Raw genomic sequence first — 21261 nt, 5'->3', positions numbered from 1 at the left:
GTTTTCAAGTAGAATATTTATGCTTTTGAGGAATTTTGTCAAAGTTTACAGATTTATTCCTGCATATGCCTTGACATAAGCAATGCAAGTTAAAAATGTGGGTCTAACAAGATGGAGGCAAATCTGTTAGCACCACACAGACAAGAGTAAATTATGCTACTTGGCTGTTTTGGATATCTAATCATGCCGAAAAAGAAACAAAGGTTGAAAGTGAGTGTTGGCAATGAAGAAAAACATTTCTGGAAAAAGTAAGTCTGTCCCTTTGCCCCCTGATTCACTCACCTTCTTCCCTGCATCTTGCATGCAACTGCAGTTGTAGTAAAAGGTGTTCAGTGAAGCAGCTGACCCTTAATGCTGGAGATGGAATGTGTTCTGTGCTTAGTTGCAAGCTTAAATTTCTCTTTTCTGCTTCTGGGTGTAGTTGCCTTGGCTTTTGTCTGGATCCAGGTCTAATCCTGTCTTTTGTGTGTCAGAGTGTTAACTGAACTCTGAGATAGCAGGATAACTGTGTTACTGCAGAGAAATAGCACAGCATGTACATCATTTGCTGAGGGTACTTCAGCTCATATCATCAGTTCATCCAGTGCAGGATTTCTAGGCTGCTATGGTACCAGAGATGTTTTGCCATTTGTGGCTTTGTTTCTTATGTTGTAGGAGGCCCAGGGAGAAGCTGGGATTTTTGGCTCATGACATAAGTTTGTAAACAGGAAGGTTTTCAATTGTTCCAAATTTTCACGTCACTAGACATTAAAAGATGTGAATAGTGTTGTCCATAAATATGTATAGTGGCAATCTCTAATGTCAAGGTCTCCAGCTGGTATAAATAGGTGTAATTCTTTTAATATATGTGAACTGGCATAATCCTGTTTCATTAAAGATCTGGGCCAGAATACAGGAAGCATACGTGTTAGCCAGGGAAGGTTGTGCTAGTTTCTAATTCTGCGACTTGCTGCTTTCATTTGGACATGTAGTGTTTTGAAGCTGACATGGTTTAAATAAGGTATTTTTTAATTTTCTGCTGGGAATGTCAGTATCTTAAACAACACCCTTGGTTTAAGTGTTATGCTTCATTATGAACTTCATGGGAAATGAAGAAGCAGTATGGATCTGGACTTTTGAGCAATACTGAAACTTGAAGGGACAGAAATATTTATTTAAGCATTGAACTGATTGCATGTGCAAAGTGCTATGCAATTATAATGTTTATCTAATTCAGACCTTATATTCATTGAAATTAGTAAGACTTTGTATAATTATGTAACAGACATGAATCCAGATATTTAGGGCATGTAGAATGAAGTAAAACAAAAATATTTTCAGAATTTTGTAGCTTAAAAGGGTAATGAGAAATGCAGTCCTTTTCAAACAAAAAATGATAATGCCCTCCTCTAGGAGCAGAGCTTTTACAAAGTCTTACAACTGACAGTCTGACAACTCTGCAAACACTTGATTAGAGTTCAACACTGAAGCCTTTATCAAATGAACAGTCTGAAGGGGAAGGGAGTGCTCCGATCATTTGTCGTCTGTAGGACTGGGCTCATACATCTCATTCTGCAAGGTAGGGCAGCTTTACTTTCTATAATTTACAGAATGAGCAAGTGAGAATTGTGACTTGCCTAAAGTTACACCGCAAGCCTCTGGTAAAGTTGTGGAATAAACCACCCAAGCAGACATGTATGTAAGCTGCAATTTCATCTTTCTCTCTTGATTCTAAGTTGGGAAGAGCAACAACTGTTTTGAAATTTAAGCCAGAAAGGTAATCATGTCTTTGCATATGATTTATTTGATATTCTGGCTAGTTATCTTGGTTGAAATGAGGGAAACACTTTTCGAAATCTTTTTTGTGTGAAAAAAAGCAAAAAACCTAACCCTATGAATTTTCTGACTGAAGACCAGTTGAACTAAATTGATGTTAAGCTAATAATTATCCATATAAGTCACCACTTTTCTCTTTTCAGCAAAATTATTCTAGTAGAAAAAGATAAACTATGTCATGGGTATATGCAAATGAGAGATGCTGAATTAAAGTCCTACTCTTTCTGTCTTCTGTGTATCTATTTCTAGTTATTTTACTCTTTCTGTGCTTCTATCAGCTTTCCATCTTTAAAATGCTGTGCAGAAAACTGCCTCAGGCACACTTGGAGAACCTGAGAAAAGTGCAGTTTCACACATTCAGCTGAGAGCCAATGGTAGTGCTCAATCTCGCCATTTCATCGCAGATGATAGTACAGCACGAGAACATTCAGGTTTGTAAATGATAGATTTTTAAAGGCAAAACAAGTGTCAGAAATCTGTGCTTTGCTGCATCTGTGCCATAAATAGGCCCACTCTCATGGTTACTTGTTTAACTGATTTTAAATTTATGATAAAATATATAAAATTAATAGTGTGGGCTTACACTTAAATGATAAAATCTAATTTCTTTTTGCTAATGTACAGAATTGACTCTTTACAGCTAGAAACTAGATACTGTCATTCATGCATCCATGCTCTGGCAATTTAATTTATGGAACTGCTTTTTTCTGTTGTTTTGTGTTTTGGTTTTGGTTGGTTTTAGGTTTTTTTTTTGGGGAAGGGAGTGTTGCTGGTTTTTGTTGTGTTTTGTTTTGTTTTTTTTTTAAATGGGGGGGCGCGAAGGGAGAGAAAAAAACCACATTTTTTATATTGTTACTGGACTTGGGATGTAAAAGTATGATTATGCAAAATCTGTGTCTGGGTGTCTGTTTGTCCTTTCTTGCAGAGTCTCTGTGCTCACTGGGTGGGAGGGTCACGCTGTGTGAGACTAATAAGGACAGAGCTGTATCCCCCTCTACCACTCTTTAGAGACTCGCTCCACCAACTCCTCAGCACTACAGCAGCTCTGTACAGGCATTTTCGATCCTTCTGGGTGACATATTAAAATTAAAGGTAAGCAACTCATTATTTGTAGTCAGTTGTCTAAATATGTCTCATGTGAACATACGTTATAATATTCCTGCTTTTTTGCTTTTTTTTTTTTTTCACAAAAATTGCCAGCTAAGTTTATCACAGATTTTGCCTGTTAATATTAACTGCGTCCACGATGCACACAGTGAGCTTTAAATATACTGTAATTACCCTGTCCTCTAGGATTCGTTCATGACTGTGTAAATACATTGTGTATATTGGTAGGTCATGAAGGCACATGCTGATATGATAATGAAAACAATCCTACTAAATTCGCAGTAATTTAGGGAACTGGTTAAACTGTTGCAAAATGCCACAGTGCTGGGCATAATTACTAATCGCATGCATCTATATACATGTAAAAAATTCCCTTAGTGTGTTTCATTCTCATGACCACGCGTATCGAGTGGACCACATCCAGTTCGCTGAAACATTCCTGGGAGCCGCGGCACGGGCGGGACGGGGGAAACCGGCAAACCCCGGTGATGCCGAACCGGAGGCGCACGTCCCCGCCAGGCTGCCGCCAGCGCTGCCCTCGCTGTCCCGGAGCCACCGCGCTTCTCCCTGCCCTGCGGCCCCCTCACCTGCCCGCCCCCGCCGCGGCGCCCGGCGGCAGAGGGCTCCCTCTCTCCCTACCTCTCCTTCCCTTCCTCCCTCCTTACCTCTCTCCCTCCTTATCTCCCTCCCCGGCAGCGCGGCTGCAGCAGCCGTCGCCGTCCCCAGAGGATTCCCGGCCCCGCTCCGCCCCGGGGCTCTGCTGAGGAAGCGGCGGCGGGTGCCTGCCCCCTGCCTCGGCTCGGCTCGACTCGCCGGGGGCAGCCGCTGCCCGGCGCCGCAGGCAGGTTCCGTAGAGACGGGGCGGCCAAACCCGGGGCGCGGGGCGGTGGGTGGTGGGTGGAGGTGCGGGGCCCAGCAGCGGGGAGAGAGGGGCTGGGACAGCCAGGCTAAGGGGGAAGCTGCCCGAGCCGCCTCCTCGCTGCCCACCGACCGAGCTGCGGCTTGCCTTACCGTTTGCTAACCCTCCGGGTGTTTTAAACCCTTCCCTCAGCAAACCCAACTCAGTCCCGGAGGAATTTAAACTCTCGGTACTGCCGTGTTGCAGCCCGAGTTACCGGGGCTCGGGTAGCACCCGGGCGGAGGCTCCCGGAACAGCCAGCGGGAGAGGACCCGAGCCCCGGGGTGCGGTGGCAGCGAGGGGGTGGCGGTGTTAGTGATTTAATTGGCAAGAGCCCTTCAGAAAAATGAGACCTCTGGAGCGACAGCTCTAGTGATTTACTGATGCCTGCTTGTAAAGCAGGTGCAGGAAATTAAATGATAATGTTATTTGAACATGAATTCACTTTGCTGCTGTTGGGGAGGCTGGAGAAGTTAATGATGGTGTAGTTGCTGTCAGTACATGTGACTGGCAGAATAGCTCTGATGATGAATAAGGTGCCTTGCAAAAATAATTATCAAAATTTCACCTTAGGTATGTGATTTGTTTTTCTTACAGAAATTGTGATTAGAAAAATATTTGTTGTTTTCTGTGTTTCACTAAATTAACATGTATCTATACATTGCAGTCAGCGTAGAAGAAAAGCTCATGCTCTCTTTTAGAAGACAAAAGATAATGCTGTTGGAGCCAGACTGTATTTTTGTGAGATTTAAACTGTAAACTCAATACAGTCTGCTCTAGGCATTTATGTATTTTGCAAGGCAGAGAAAAATTGTTTCTTTTGCACATAAACTGAAACAATTGCCTCTTGTCCTTGTTTGATTTGAAGAGGAGTAGTACTACAGCAGTCACTGGCAGTGTTGTGACACCGGTTTAGGTAATGTATTGAAAATGAAAACTTGGGAGAAAAATAAAGTCATTACAAATGAAATTAAAATTTAGTGCCTTTACAACTAATATTTCTGCTTTAATATTTCTCAGATGTTACTTCTGAGTATAATAAAGAACTTAAAAGAATATTGTCATTTATTTCTAAATTTACATGTCTCTATAGCTCCTTACAACAAATAAATGATGTTTAGTGTGTGTGACTAGTGACTTCCTCTTTACAGTTAAGAAATTATTTGTATTTTTATTTTGACGGGGTGACAGGAAAAGCATAAGAGACTGGTCTGAATATGATTATCTTCTCTTTCAGATTTGTAGCTGATTGTTCACATGTGTCCAGGAGGAGATGAAGTACGTTGGATCCTGCATAGCTTGGCTTTGTATGGCAGTCTTCCTCCTCCTTCCTGTTTCTACTTCTGTAGCTGTCAGTGACCAGACAGGTACTTCAATTTTTCTTTCCTGTCATTGACCAAAGGCATAAATTTCAGTACTGGACAAATAATGAAAATACAAGGAAAATAAGCAGTATAAGCAGATGAAATAAAATATTTTTTTGTTATATTTTTTTTTAAAAAAAGGTTAAGTTTGAAGCAGTTTCAAAGTAGCATTTCTGTTTGCTGTGCTTCAAAGATTTATATTTGGAAGCAGCTGATAGGAGTTGTTTTGCACTTTTTCAGTGTACTGTACAAAACAGGTTTCTAAATCAGAAGTTCAAAAAGTTTTATGAACAAAATCATGTGGCTTTATTACAGAAGGTCAGTAGTCACATTGACCTGAACAACATGATGTTCGTGTTAACCTCACCTAGACCTTATCCCCAGACCAGGTCATATGTTTCACACATGCATCTAGGCAAAACCTTGTGCCTGAGAAAACAGGGGAAGGGAATATAGTGATGTTGTTTAAAGTGAAAGCTGTTAGCTTGTCTTCTCAAGTTTTTCTTGTATTTCTTATTCTCCACATGTTATCTAGCCCCCTCGCCTAAATTCTACATTGATTCTCCAGGGTGATAAATTCTGTCTCTAAGGCACATCATGTGTGCTTGTAGAATAAGGAATTGTCAGTTTTGTTGAATTGCTCAGCCTCAACAGGTACCTAAGCTTTCTAGAATTTTTCTTCCATTATTAGCAAGGAGAAGATGCTTGCTGCTATTTAAATAGAAATAAAAAGGCTTTTTCATTATTATTTTCAGAAAATTAAACTTGTTTTTAGTATTGCTATTTATCTAGCAACTTGGTAAAAGACAAAAGTTATACAACATTTTTGAATCTTCACAAAACATTTAAAAGGTGAGTCCAAGAAATTTAAAAGTCATTGACTAGGATAATAATCCTTTTACTGCTCCCGGAAAACCAATAAGTAGTAATATTTAATAAATAATCAGTGTAGTACGTGAGCTCTTATGTAAGAACACATTGTGAAGAACCTGAATTTAAATCAAAGACTTTTTTGCCTTACGTTTTTATGGCATTGGAGCTAAGTGCTCTACTAATAAATTATTCTTAACCCTTGTGAGAGAGTAGACCTATATCATAGCTGTACAATCCTTCTCTTTAGCCCTCTGAAAGAAGGAAAACATGTTCTCTTCATTGTCATTGCTAGATAGTGGATTGCAGAAGGGAAGTTTTAAAAGTTCTAAAAGAGTGTGAATGCAGAAGAATGCCTAACAATAGAAATGAATAAACAGAAACTTGAACATCTTTAAAACAAAATGCCAGGTAGCATTGTCTCTTTTTTCTTTTTGTATTCTTTATTTTCCTAATGAAAAAAATGTCTTAGTAAAAGGTGAACCAGTCACAGAAGATGAGGTATGCACTGAGCTGCTAATAAACAGTGTATCTGGACTGTATATTACAGTGTTAGAATCTCTATTACTTTGTGTTAGAAATCTGTGGCAAGGCAGCTAGCAGGGAAGTTGCAGTTCTCCCTCTCCTGATTGCCACAAATGGATTATATATTACACATTGGGAAGATGAATAGAATCTCTCTCAAGAATAACTGGTGGTGTGCAATTGGGAGAGGCTTTTGCCTTTGGTCTGAGGTGATATGGGCAGATTGTGAAGAATAAGAAATAGATAGCTGCCAGCTTGAGCAGCTCTGCCAAGAGCAGGAAATAGGCTCAGAGTGAAGCCGCAAGCTGATAACAGGGAAGAAACCCTTTTAGGGACTGAAGGGATGGTTCCCATCCAAAAAAAGAAATGCAAGTTATAGTTCAGAAAGCAGAAGCTGAGAAAGAATTCCCCCTGTGTTGGTGCAGCAGTAAGAGGCACAGGTGTGTCTGCAAGCCTTTTGCTACTCTACCCCATTAATCTGAACCAGGTATTTAGTGTTGCAAATTTGTCTACTTCAAGTTTGATTACTTGTATGCATATGAATCTCTTACAACTTGGAAATGTGTTCTCTTCAAGAAGAGAACACAATGTTACAATTTGGAAATGTGTTCTCTTCTTTCATTCCTGTGCCTTTGTCCTTTGCCATGCACCACTTATGTTTGTGTCAGAATCTGTCCTTCCTCATCTGCCTAGGCAATCCTATTGGTTTTCTTCCTTTAGCAACAAGTGCATAGCATTTATTTCTCATTATGCCTATGAAAGCTTATCTAGAAAAGCTCATTTAGATAGGGCCTTGGATTAGTGCATTTACATCCTTGGACTTCAAATGCAGAAAAAAATGAAAATTAAAGTTAATTTGAAGGCAGGGGAGGAGGAGAAGTATGTTAAGGGAAGGAAATCTCGTGCAAGAGAATGTATTAACTTGTGTGACTATGGAGGGAAGAGCTTTTTGAGCTGGAATTCTGAATATGCTTTGGGACTTATTTGTTAGGTCAATATTGTGATAAATTATTACCAGTATTGGAAAAAAATGTCACTGATAGAGTATGCTGGCTCTTCTTTGGGCAGTCTTCCTTAGGCTTTGTGTGCCAGATTCACACATCAGGGATTTCTTTCAGTTCTCAGTTGTCCAGAAATTTTGATGTGCTAATCATTCCTCAGAAGGAATCACTCACTTTTAAGGAGTTTCCATATATATATATATATATATATGAAAAAAAAAATCTGAGTGAGAAGGTTCAGGAGTTCTCCACAGTCATGTTTTTTATTTTCAATAATATTTTTTTCATGCTGTCAACTTACATTTTTTTATTTTAGGAACATCTGGGTTTGGAGCGTGGATATAAGCTCTTGACACATGTAGTGACACATGAACCATTCAACCATTCCATGTCATATTAAGAATATTAATACTTCATCTCTTTCCCAGATCATTGCTGCTTTTTCAACTTTCATTTAAAATTACTGTTTTTCAAAGTCACTTGCTAACCCATGAAAAATGTATAAACAAAATCCTAGGGCTGTCAGGCATGGTGAATTTCCTTTGCCTTTTGACTTGGAATGTTGTGAAAAGTATTGGATCTAGATCACAGTTTGAGATAGGCACTTCAAACCAAATACAGTGAGGAGTTTTAGGTATTCAAGTCAGTTCAGCTTTTTGCTTTTCGTGTTTTAGTACAGCTTGATACTTTTCAAAATCAAGATAACGACTCTATGGTAATTCCCACATACAATGTATTAATATATTTAATTCTGAATATTTAAGATTGGATCCACAAACTGTTGTTAGCATTGCAGTGTTTAAACAACCCTGCCACCCTGGAATCTCAAATTCCTTGACTTGTTGAATACTAAGTCTTCTTTAGCAGTGAATTTAAGAAGCTGTAGTTATCTGAAAGCCTGCACATTGTGGAAAGCCACTTCAGCTAGTAAGTAAGCAGCACATAACAGAGACCTGAGACTACAAAGGAGAACACCCTGTTATAAATGTTCTCACATTGTGAAGCCTGTAAACTAGATCAACCCACTTTTTGAACTGAAAAGCAGAGGAAAAAAAAAAAGGCAAAAAACCTCACATCAACTTCTGTAGCAAAAATACTTACTTGTGATGTGAAGTCTTGTTTTTTTCACTATCTACTCTTACTCATGGGAGAATACAGTTCTCCAGGGTCTAGTATGAACAACTTAGTACTTATTCTTTATTGGTATGGATTTCTTAATCCTGCCTGCCACAGCTGTCTTGTTATTTACCTAATGGTCATAATAGCCACCGAACTTCGAGTAGATTTCTTTCCTAAATCAATAAAACTGTAGATTCAGTTTCTTTCATTCCTCTTCCCACCCTTTCTTAATTAACATATATATTCAATGTACTATAATGTGGCTTGCAGAATAGAAAAGGAAAATAAATTACATCTGATTTTTCTTGCACCTCTCTGCATGAGACTACAGATAGGTAGGAAATCTGAATTTGTGGTCCTGTTGGAAAGTAGGCCTGATGGGTCTGCTTATCTTCAGTAAAAAGAACTTTGACTCATTGGATGTGGTTGCTGACACTTTGCAGGTATGTCACACAATCTGAAGAGGTTCCCTATGCATTTGTATTTATTAAGTCCGATCCATTAAGAGCAGGAGACAAATCCTATCTGATACAGGTTTCTGACTGAAGCGTGAGTCCAGCATAGAATAAGGGTATATATTAGTTGGGGCTTTGCTGTTTGGCCATGTTTTTTTGGCAGGTCCTGCTTTTACTGATGGAAAATTTAGAACCCTTGCAGTGTACCTCTTTGTGGTGTTAAATGGCAGCTGAAAGCTTCACCTGCATGTGAAGTTTAAGGAGCAGCTTGTGAAGATTAATCTAGCCATTACAGGTTATGCTCCTTGGAGGAGCCATGAGTGCCTCTTGGAAGCTACAGTTCCGAGTCAGGAAGTGCACACAACAGATATCTGTAAGAGTGAGACTGAAGCATGCACCAGAATCCTGTCTGTCCTCATTTGCACGAAAAGAAAACTGGGCATGAGGCCTAGATGGAAGCTGCAGTGTGCTTCAACAGGTGCCCTGATCATTCTAGGAATTCAGAGCTTGTCATTACATGTTGCAGCAGATAAGTCTAGATGCAATGTTTTACTTTATTTTTTTTGCCTAATGCCATTAGAAAACAAACAAAAAATTCTTTTAGCATCTTATTGGAGAGAAGATCAGTGATCTGCGACATAAGTCCTTATCTGTATTAATACCTCTTTTCAAAATAATTAGGTTGATTTTATAGTAGTAAGCTCTTATGTGGAGCTCATTCATTTCTAAGTATTAAGGTCTTTAATTTTTCCTATGAATAGGTGATCTCATTAATTTATGTGTATGTTAACTTCAGCTTTTAAATCACCATTTTTACTTGAATTGACGACTTCAAACCAGACAGACCCTTTTTTATCATGTGCAGAGCAATCTAGTGTATAAATGTAAGCTTGTTCTTTTTCCTGCTCCATTAATTTTACAATAATGTATTCTAACAGAGTGGGTAGGTGCATGGTTTCCATGCTTGGATTAGTGGTAAGGCTTTGTCTTGTCCTGTTTTCTTTCCTGAATGTCTTCATGTAGATGTAAGTCAGCTACCTGTGGGCTGAATGTGTAAACTGCCTATTTTGTCTCGGGCCAAAGGAAATTTAAAGATCTGCCAACAGTACTAAAAATTTTGGAAGAGGCTGACATTTTGACTGTAAAAGCTGCAACTAGAAAGAATTTTCAACAATCCACTGAAATGAAAGTTGACAGTCTTGGTATGGAGAGGTTTCTGGTTTAATCTGTTAGAGTTTTGCCTTAACTCTGTGGTAAAAACAGCAGCACTCATCTAAAGGAGTGAATAGCAGTATGAAACAGAACAAGAATCACAGAATCATCTGGGTTGGAAGGGATCTCTGAGATTATCAAATCCAGCCCTTAATCCTTAATTCCTAGTAACCCTTTCAGTTCTTCCAGGGATATGGAGTACAACCAAATAAATAACACTTTTATAGCCTGTCTATGTTGTGACTGTTACACCACCGATAAAAATAGGTCCACAGTCCAGTCTTTGGCATGTGAGGAATTGTTGCTATAATATCAATAACACAGAAATTAAGACTTGAGACTTTATTTGGGCTTGGAAGAAAGTGGCTGAAGGAATAAGCTAAACTCACTGGTCTTTTGCTATTCAGCCCCCATGTAAGTTAATGCTGAAAAAAAGAAAAAAGGAGCACAGTTGTGTCCCAGGTTCTCTAGAGCTTACTACTGCAGTTCAAGATAAAATCAGGTATCTGAGGTGAGCCTGTTTCTGTCCCATGTAGTGTGTGCATTTATCAAATGGTGCATTGAAGTTACCATGTTAATATGTAATTCCAATGAGTACTTTTCACACTGCATAAACATCCCCACAAACCAGGAATGGTGAAAGATTTCATTAGAGTTTCAGAGATTTCAACATGAATATTCTTTTCAGTTCTATGTCTTTTCTGAGGAAAGGGCATTTACAGTGGCAGTTGCTGTTGGTTTTAATGCATATGCTTCATCTCATTTGTAAGGAAACTTTACCTGTGTAAATGAGTTGTATACACGTATTGATGTATATATGAAGGAAAGAATACATTTTCTTAGCATTAGAAATAGTTCTTCCAATATAGTTGATCTCGAGGTTAATGGTAGTATGTTCCTTCTTACTTTTTTCATTGAACTGGCAGTTCAGAAACCCCCTCAACCTTTACTGATCAGCAGCTTCAGACATAAATTGCCTACCTTTTTGGATTTCTGTCCTGGGTAAGCACCTTGATAAGGGCAAGTCCTGCATGTCATCTTCCTTCTGATAGTTTTATTAGGGCTTAGCAGAGCTATTTGAAGAGTTTTTTGAAGAGCGAGCCCTGTTGTTGATCCATGCACAAAAGTGACATCTCTCTCTATGTGCTTAAAAGTGTGTATTCCTTTTTATGTGTAAAAAAAAAAATAAAAAATAAAGGGCTTAATGCAAGTAAGATACTGCATATTAATAACACAGTGCTTGATTTCAGCATTCAGTTAGATTTAACTGAAGAATTTACCATAGATTTTAGAATGTTCTACTTGTTTACCTGAATACTTTGGTCTAGATTTGATTATACAGATTGCTTACATTGTTTATAATATGATATGATAATACCTTTATCAATCCAATTTCTGAAATTAATATCCAGTGAAGTAAAAAAATTCTATTGTCACAGTACTTAAACATTTATACTTAATTGTTTCATGTCCATTAATGGGGGAAAAAAGATATTTTCTAATAGGATAGCAGAAATAAATGAAAAAACACCTTAGAGCAGATGTTCTAACTTTATAGAATATTGCAGTTTGAAAGACCTTTGTAAGAATTTAGTGGGTTTCTTTTGGTTATAGTCTTTGTGTAAGCTTTGGTCATAAAAAGCTTAATTAAAAATTGATAAAATGTGTATCTACCTGTATTACTAGAAGCGTAGTATGATATCTAAAATATCATCTTATTTAAATGTTGTGATTTATTGCTGCTTTACATATCCTGAAGAAACTAAAGAAACATTCCTGTTAATATTACTATTGCTGTGATGACAATTCTTATTTGTTTTTATTTTGCAAAGTTTTATGATAGATACTAAACTGTATTCTCTTGAAGGTGCTGTGTGTCCTTTGATGAAAACTGTTGTTCATCATCTCAAGCAAACCAACAGAGACAGCCTTGGTATTTTAGGTAAATGACTGTGTTAATATTGATATCTACATTCATTGGCTAGTAGTGGATGTAATCATAGTCTGATTAAAGCTGGCTTTAAAATTGAAAGGACAGGGCAGAATGAGTCCCTGTGTTCCAAATGCTGCTGTTGTTAGGAAGGTGGCATTAAAATCAGAACACATTGTTCTTGGAAAGTATTTGCTCAAGTTCTGCAGCCATACTCATTTCCCTTGTTGTCCCCAAACATTTTTCATTCTTGTCAGTTCAGATGATAGTTGGAAATAATGAATACATTTCTCAGATTTGAAGCTATATACTGAGTTTTGCACTGATAGTTTCTCTGTCAATGAAATGTATATTGGATGTTTCTTTGACTTAAAGTGCTGGTTTTCAAAATAGAGTTGTCAGTCCATACTCCAGAAAGTTACCAAACATGCTAAAAGTCAGTATTAACCCCTGTTGTGTTTTTGTTTTCTGTTTTAAATCCATTAAATAAACTTAGTCACTGTATCATATTTCACAGGATTTGATCTGGCAGAAAGCTTTTCTTTGAGGCAAACAACTTGTGGAGGGGAAAAGATCTGTTTTAAACTGGGAAGTGCACCTCTCGTCAGAAACACAAAGTAAGTAAGATACTACTTTCATCCTAAGTCTTTAAAAAATGGAGCTCAGAATAAATGCTATTAATGAACTGAAGCACTGAGCAGAATATCCAAAGACTGTCACAGAAAGACAAGTATGGTTGTTTTCATGTGTTTTTTCTTCAAGAAGCATTTGGATTCAGGTGTTTGGTTTTTTTTTCTTCTGGAATCTGGACATATCTGGGGACAAAGTTAATGGTGAATTATTTTTTCTTCAAACTGTGATTCTGATACTGAAAACACTACTGTTTATATATAAATATTTATAAAACAAAGAAACAACTTTCCTGGTATGACAAGTATCTTCCATCAGTGAAACTGGCTTTCCTCTCTCTTATTACTGCTGGCAGGATTAAGAAGAGAGAGGGAGAATCAGCATTTCACTAAGCACTCTATTTTTATTTTTTTTTCCTTCCCAGTTGAATTTGCATCCTGCCTTTGAGTAGAAGTAGAATGATGTGTACCCAGTGTAGAGGTGAAACCAAGCATCATTCTGTTCTGATAGCAAGTAGGGTGAAAGGCAGAGACTGCATGAAAAATCAAGAGGAAAGTGAGAGTAAGGCACAATGGGATCGGTTGGATTTGAGTTTGCATGGGGACAAGGAAATGGGAAGCAGCAGTCAGGAATGTAGTTTCAAGTTCCAGATACTCTGTGGAGAGAATCATCTCAGAGCTTCTTGGTTGAGATGTGCTCCAAGTCATGGGACTGTGGTTTCTGTACAGCATGTTCCTGTGATGACAAGGGAAGCAAATGTATTCTTGTACCTTGAGGTTGAGTTCTGTGTTGCAAGAGGTCTGGTTTGAGCTTGCCTAGGAAAAAATATACTCTGCCCTCAGACTTTTTCTTTGGTCCTGTGAAGAGCAAAGAGGGGCCGTGGGTAGTGTGAGGCCCAAGAGAGGGAGAAGAAAGGAGTCAGAGACACCCAGACATAAGACAAAGTGATCTTCAGGAGACAGAATGATTAAAGAAATAAGACCTAAGTATTCTATATTACCAAATAGATTATAAGTGTTTCTGGGGTATTAGATACTGAAAATAATTTTTTTTGCTTCTGTGATTCTGCAAAGTTAAAGTAATCAGTCTTTTCTAAAAATACCTTGAACATTGGCTATTGAAAGAAAAATTAATAGATAAAATTACACAGTGGGCACTGTTTCTATTAGGGTCTTCCCAGTATTTTCAAGATCAGTGTTAGAAGAGGAATAGATAAAATTAAGTACCATCCATGCAAGTCTTTTAGTAAAAAAGTTTTCTGACAACCTTTCAAAAATTTTTTTTTAATCCTGTTGTTATTTTGCTTCTTTTTCTTTTTTCCAATGGATGGGAATTTAAGGGGAATGAGAGACTATAGAAGAGTGGAAAATGAAGTCAATAAAGATTCTGAGGGAATTTTCCTTTTGGAAAAAGAAGCTCAGTAGTGCTTTGTGTGCAGTGAATCACATCCTTCAAGCTGACATTTTGAAACTGTAAGAAAATTAATGGTGAAGAGGGAATGAGAATGACTAGAATTTGAAAAAATGTGAATTATTTGAAATTCATGTTACTTTTGAGGGAAAATTCATTATTGAAAAGGATAGATTTCTAAGAATTGGTTATTTTTGGAAGTAATCTGAAAGCTGATTTTGAGGTTGAAAAATGCCAACCTTTTTTCCTAGACTGAATACTAGTATCTGTGCTTTAGTTTCTTCTTTTACTAAAGGCTTGTTACTGAAGACAGTGAAAATAGGAAATTCATGTCATGGATGATAGCTGTGGCTTAGTAAAGCCTTAACTCTTGGCAGTTAGGAGGGAAATACTCTAGAAGGACAGAATACTTTTTTTTCTTTCTTTCTTGATGGGATGTCAGAAAAATCTGATGGCTTTTTTTTTTCAGTATTTATTTGTTCAGCCTTTTGGAGGGAGGATGACTGAGACAAAAATGCTTTTTTTTTTTTTTTTTCCCCCGGTATAACTTGGGCAGGGAATAAAGAATTTCAGTAAAGGGTAAACATGGGAGGCAGGTGATTTAGCATTAATGGTCTCTTGTTTCTCATGTCCTCTCCGTCCCTGTTGGTTTTTTCCCTATTTATTCTCATTAAAGAAAAAACTCTTTCCAGCTGACTCTAATAATGCAAATATTTAATGGATGAAAACTTTAGCTGGATGAAGCAATTGAGCCTCTTATTAGTAAAATACATAACGTTGCTAATGTATGAATAAACTTAGACTGAAAATTAATAACATGTTATTGATATAATGAGGTACAAGATAAGCTTTTCTGTCAGCTTGCTGTGGAAGTAAATAGCTCTCTTACATACATCTCCCTGAACAACAAAAAAAAAAGGGTTAAAAGTATTCTCAATAACATTGAAGCATTGTGTATTTTTCATTAAATCGCATATGTTCATGGCAATGGCCTTGCTCATGCCTTGCTTTTCTAATCTGTCTTCACAGAGAAATGTGTGTCATAATTAGGAATGGAACTCCTAATTCTATGCTCAATATGTTGAATACAAAATAGCTTTCTGATTTTGAGTCAACACTTCAGAGAAGATTTAAGAAATTATTTATTTAAAGTATTCATATAGTCTTCTAAACTTCTGAGCTGTTTTTTGAAAATGAGGGTGGAGGGCAGTCAGGAGCACAAAGTCAGGTTTTGACATGGTAGGATTACTATGAAGGAACTCAGATATCTGTCATCGTAACCTTATAATTTACTTTCTCTCCACTATCCCTGTATGATATCTTGTAACATATTATTTTTATTTAAATTTCCTTCTCTTACATTATGTCAGATTTTTGTGGCTCCAGACCCCTTGTGTTGTTAGATGCACAGAAGTTTTTAGGATCATTGTACCTCAGAAAATATGTTAGTAGACGTGGTGTGCAGCAAGCAGCAGAGCAGTGTTTGTTATCCATCCTGCAGGAAACTGAGAGTATCTGATTAAGCTGACTAGCAAGTATCAAGTAACTTGGCACATCTCCTCTTGCATTTCATTCATTCAGTCGTAGTGTGGGTAAGAGAAAGCTATGCTGGGCCATTTTTCTTGTGTGATGCCATTTTGGTTTTTTTCAATGGACTTGGAGTAGTGTTGCACCTATTTATATGTTGTAAATAATTTACAATACAGTGTCAGCTTGGGAAATCAATTATATCTATTTATGTTGGATTTCAGTTAACTCTCTTTTTGTGAGGGAGTTTCGTCCATATTTTGTCTTGTGATAGAAGATGGGTATAATTTTTCACCCTTCCTGCAAATGACTAATAAAAAATATTTTCAGGGTTAGGGAGTGGCTTTTATTTTAAAATGGGATGAGTTATTATGCAACTCTTAAGTGGTCAATAACAGAAGTTATTCCTGCATAAAGTAGTTTAACTGAGCCTTTGAATCCTAGAGAAATTAAGACCAAAATACTGCTATGCACACAATCTAATTATATAGTTTTAATTTTATTTCAATCAATACATTATGGTTTCACGTTTTTAAATCTAGTTTAACACATACTGCCTATGCAGCCTATTCCAGTTTGGCTCAGGGCATGCTGACAAAAGTAGCACAGGGCTCTGGGCTGATTTCAACACTGCTGGCAGATCTAAAGACTTGCAAACTTGTGGCTAATCTTTGTTCTGTAGCTGCCTCAGAGCAAATAGCAGTATGCTGAAATAATTTCACTATCCATCTCTAAAGATGCCTCAGATGTCAGTTGTTCATCCTTCTTACTTTTCTGGTTTGCTGGCTGGCCATTTTTCTTCTCTGTTGAAAGTGCCAATAAAGGAAATAATATGTTGATTTCTGCTGAGTTTCAGAACATTTTTGAAATGGATGTATATGATTAGCAAATCTTAATGGTACTGTCATGGCTTTCTTATTCTGTAGTTTGTTTGACTTGACAAATCGTATTACTTTACTGAAGAGATTATCGTAGCTGGCTGCTAAATGATCTCACAGTTAGAGCAGTTGGAATTATTCTCATGACTTTTTTTGGGAATTCTTCCCCTTTCCATCTAAGACACTGCAGAAGAGCTTGAATCTTGGCTGTATTTGGACTACTGAGCTCCCTCAGCAATGTTGTCAATCACTGCTTGGCAGAAGAGCTGTGGCCATGGCCATTTTTCAGAGAAAGTGTTTCACCTTCTTGTGATGTCTAGTTTCTGCATACAGAACTACATTGCCTACTGGTTCCAGTTCTGTCATGGTGTTCCAGGCTTGAGGATTCTTTCTGCTAAGAGCAGAAATCAATGATTGAAGAACATTTATGTCAGGTGTTGGATTTTTGTTAGTTTGTTGTGTTTTTTTTAATGCTAACCTTTTTAATAGTAAAAAAATGCATAAGGAATTGCATTTCCTGGAGCACAGCTGATATCAAGTGAGGCAGTTTGTACTCAGCCTTTTTATAGCTGGCTCTTTTCTCTCTGAAGAGTAAACTTTGCAACCATTTACTTTACCATTTGTTCTCTCATATCAAAAATATAAATACAGAGATCCTTGCCTATGTGGGTGTCCACATGGGCATGATTTTTGAGATTTGCACATGGCATGAGTTTTAGGCAGGAGAGGCAGGTTCAGCAATCTTCTTGAAAAAAATTACTGAGATATATATGAAGAAGTCATATGCCTATTTCTGAAATACAATGTAGAATGGATAGATGTGAACTTCACCAGTCTCCAAAAGATTTCATCAAAAACTTTTGAAACACCTGCTGAAAATAGCAATGAGGTGGCAGCCCTGTTTGGTGGCAGTAGTTACAGTTATGTTAACCAGCTTTTTATCTGTGCTTACACAAAGTCCTGTTAGCCTTTGGTCTATTAAAATATTAGATAGATTTGTAGGAAACCACCTCTGCTTTCCTATACCTTGTATTTATTTGAAGTCATTTGAGCTGTTGGAGCCAAGTGCTAAGACTGAAATGTCTGGTATTTTGATTACAAGATATTTTCAAGGAAAGGGCCTTGTCTCTGGAATTTGCTCCCTGAGTGTGGGAGCCTGAATTTAGCAAAACCCTGATGCTTTCTTGGGGTCTTTCAAAGCAGTGGAACAAAAGCTGAAGTGAAACAACCTTTCTGTTACTGATATTGGTTAAATGGTGACTGAAATTGTGTAGTTTGTGTTTATTTCCAGAAACTTGAAAACTCACAGTCTTTTATAAATTAAAAAGAAGGATAATACAGGGATTGCTGTAGGAAGAAGCTAAACCTACAATTTAAAAGAGACACACCAAGATCTTTTTAAACAATTTGAAATTCAGACATTAAATTATTTTAATTACTAGATTGATCTTGAACCATCCTGTAAACTAACCTACCATTTACTCTGCAGGAAGGATTGTGAAAGACAAATTTATGTGATAGGTGGCAGAAGGGAAGAGTATATTTAAAAATGTATAGTACTTGCATTGAAAGCCTACTGTGAGGAAGCAAAGAGCAGGAAAAAAAATTAATTACACCACTGACTGTAGCAAATCTGGATTCTTTGATCTCTTGTGCATTCCCCAGAGAGCAGACCACTTCATTTGGCATCATCATACCAATTGAACTGATAAGCCAATGTTGAATGAAGCAGGCTGTTTCCTCTCTTTCCCAGCAATATTGTTCTTGCCATAGAGTACTTGCAGATAGAGGGAAGGAGCTTGTGGGAGATGTGTACTTTAAGGGCAGTGGTCTACAAGAAGAAAATGTAGGAGACTAGCAGTGTGGATCCCCTGTTTGCCTCACTATCCATGATTGAAACTTAAAGCAGGCAATAAGCAAATCACAGAAGGTCACAGAGTGACAAAATAGTTTACTTTCCTTACATAAAGAGCTTTCTTTAATTTGACAAACTTGTATTTCAGTTCAGATTACTGTTACTTTTTCCTGCTGCCTTTGTTTTAAAGGAAAAGTCTGTCTGGCCAAGATTATTACTTGGAAGAAAATAAAACTAGTATTGTGCTTTCCCAGCCCTTCTCTCCAGCTCTCGACATCATCTCACTTCCTCCACATTAGCATCAGTCTCTGGTCAGCAAGGTTGGCAGCTGATTCCTGTAGCTGTATGTTCTCCAGCAATCACAGCAGGGAAGGAGCAAGAACAGGCTACTGGAGCATCTGATAGATGAAAACTGAAATTGCACCTCCAGTTTAATGGTTTAACCTGTCTTGTTATAAACAGTTCTGTTGTTCTGATTAAAACAACAGTAGCTAGGCAATTTCACTTTTACTCTATGCATCTGTGTAGAATTTCTTTTTCTTTATATCTGATATGAAAGCCAAAACAATTTTTCAGTTTTCTTTTTGGATAAGTTAGCAAAACTTAAAATATGCAATGTCACAGATACCGTAATTGCTAGACAAAGTTTTTGTGGACCAAGCTATTTGCCTGTCTGCTTCCCTATGACTGTCCAAAAAAGTGGACACAGATTCTACTATAGATTGTTCAATTTACTTGTATGTTAGCTGAATAGAGCCTTCAGTGATGTCAGGCACCTGGGAACTTTCACAAGACTTTTAATATCTTCTCTTCTACTTCTACCCTGACAAACATTCTGACTTTTTAAAAATCTTTCTAACTCTGTCTTGGTTTTTCTTGGCAACCTTATTTGAAGAAACAAGTCCCCTAAAAGTGAGTACAATATAGTAATATAAATCAACAAGAAGGATGTAGATCTGAGTCTGTAACAAGACCATGTTCGATAAAAACACAAGTCATAGTAGTCTTAGAATATACAGTTGCAAAATTAATGCAGTTGAAGTTTCTTAGAAATCCAAAGTAAATATGGGAACATAGAGCAATGCTATAGGCATAGACACTAAATTGAATTCACTGTACTGGATATAATGCATGCAGCTGGAGATAGACTGTAATCCCCACATGTTGTATAAAATTAGAGACTGAAAGTTCATTTATCAGTTCTGCTGATTGTGCTGGGAGGACTCAAATGTCTTTATAAAATGGGTGTAATTCCTCCAGCTGACATGGTGGTGCCATGTGTTTCAGAACTCATTTATCAGCAGATGGAAAAACAAAACCTGTAATAAATGATAGGTTTTTTATTTGTTTGGATTTTTTCCTGGCTTTTGTGATTTAACATTTTGTGAAATGTAGTGTATATTAATTATGCTGTCAGGTACTTCACATCTTCCTGTAGGTTATTTGTGCTGATAAACCTATCTCTACACTGGAGCTTTGTTGTTTAAAGATGTTATAGAGATATCATTCCCCTCCTCAACCTTGAATCTGAGTTTTTAGTTTTTCTATCTAAAAATAGATCATAGGCTCTCTCACAGTGAAACTTCTTGGTACTTTTTTCATTACACTGATTTTCATTTATCTTCAGTCAAAAATTTTTGGCCTCTAGCATTTCTCTGTGGTTAGCTCTTTGCCATTTTTATCATCACAGCATAAATTGGTTTTTATTTACGCAGATAAATTTCCAAATTTATTTATTTTTTTGTTTAATTTTGCATGAACAGTGTATGGTTCATGCCTTGGATTTTTCTCTTGGAGGATATAATCTTGATTTTTAGTTATACATTTTACATAGCTCACTGGTAGCAGCCTTGTGTCAAGTGAATATTGGTGATGTCATAAACTTTCAAAACTTTTATATCATTCAGGTTGTAATCTAGAGAAACTAAGTTCTGTTCGACAGTTATGATTGTATTAACAGAACCATGTGCAAGAGATCATGTTATTTTGGATTTAGTCAATGTGACTTGTTGCAGAATCTCAGAATTTGATTAAAAAATTAATCCTAAAAATAACCTGAGATTGAGCATGACAATATAGGCCTCGAATAACTTGTTGATAGTTCCTATTATAGAATTAAGCTTTTATTTGTTATATGGAAATGCATGTATCATTCATTTTGGGAATTAGGCTGCACCAGTGGTAGCAATGTTAATGTTGAAGTCCTTGATAAACATCAGTTTCTCTTCTTTACTCAGTTTTCTCTGTGAACTGTGCTGAAAATGTATTAAGCTATTTGTATGTTCATAAGTTATGGGGAGCAGTGTTGATTACTCAAATAGTGTTGAATGCGTATCTCATAAAACAACAATGGCTATTTTATGGCTAAGGAAGTTGAGGTTTGCTTGGGACCACTCCTGGGAAATAATAACACAGCATCATCAAGGTGCTGTGACTCTCCATACCTTGTTTTTTTATCTTACTGGCTCTGTCTGTAAGTGTACAGTTTTGAATACTAGATGACTGCTAGTTAAAATTAATCTGTGAAACTAAGCAAAAAAAGATAATAGCATTCACCAGGAGCACATGCAATAACAGAAACTCTCAAGACCTTGGGGGAAGAGGTGCTTTTCCAAATCCAGTTCTTGCACTCAGGATCATCCATGCTGAATAAGGTGTAATTCAG

At 37.3% G+C, this 21261-nt stretch overlaps 1 protein-coding gene across 1 annotated transcript in view; it reads left to right on the top strand.

Annotated features, from left to right (window-relative positions):
* The first annotated feature begins 2825 nt into the window (after positions 1 to 2825).
* COL19A1 (collagen type XIX alpha 1 chain) overlaps positions 2826 to 21261 on the top strand; it is a 174085-nt gene continuing 155649 nt past the window's right edge. Inside the window, exons 1-4 of the mRNA XM_030447493.1 lie at positions 2826 to 2907; positions 5058 to 5187; positions 12234 to 12308; positions 12814 to 12913. Coding sequence (XP_030303353.1) covers positions 5094 to 5187; positions 12234 to 12308; positions 12814 to 12913 — 269 coding nt within the window. The 5' untranslated portion in view covers positions 2826 to 2907; positions 5058 to 5093. The remainder of the gene's footprint in view (positions 2908 to 5057; positions 5188 to 12233; positions 12309 to 12813; positions 12914 to 21261) is intronic.

Source organism: Calypte anna, chromosome 3, assembly GCF_003957555.1.
Source record: "Calypte anna isolate BGI_N300 chromosome 3, bCalAnn1_v1.p, whole genome shotgun sequence".
Taxonomy (NCBI): Eukaryota; Metazoa; Chordata; class Aves; order Apodiformes; family Trochilidae; genus Calypte; species Calypte anna.
This window is presented reverse-complemented; position numbering and strand designations above follow the sequence as displayed.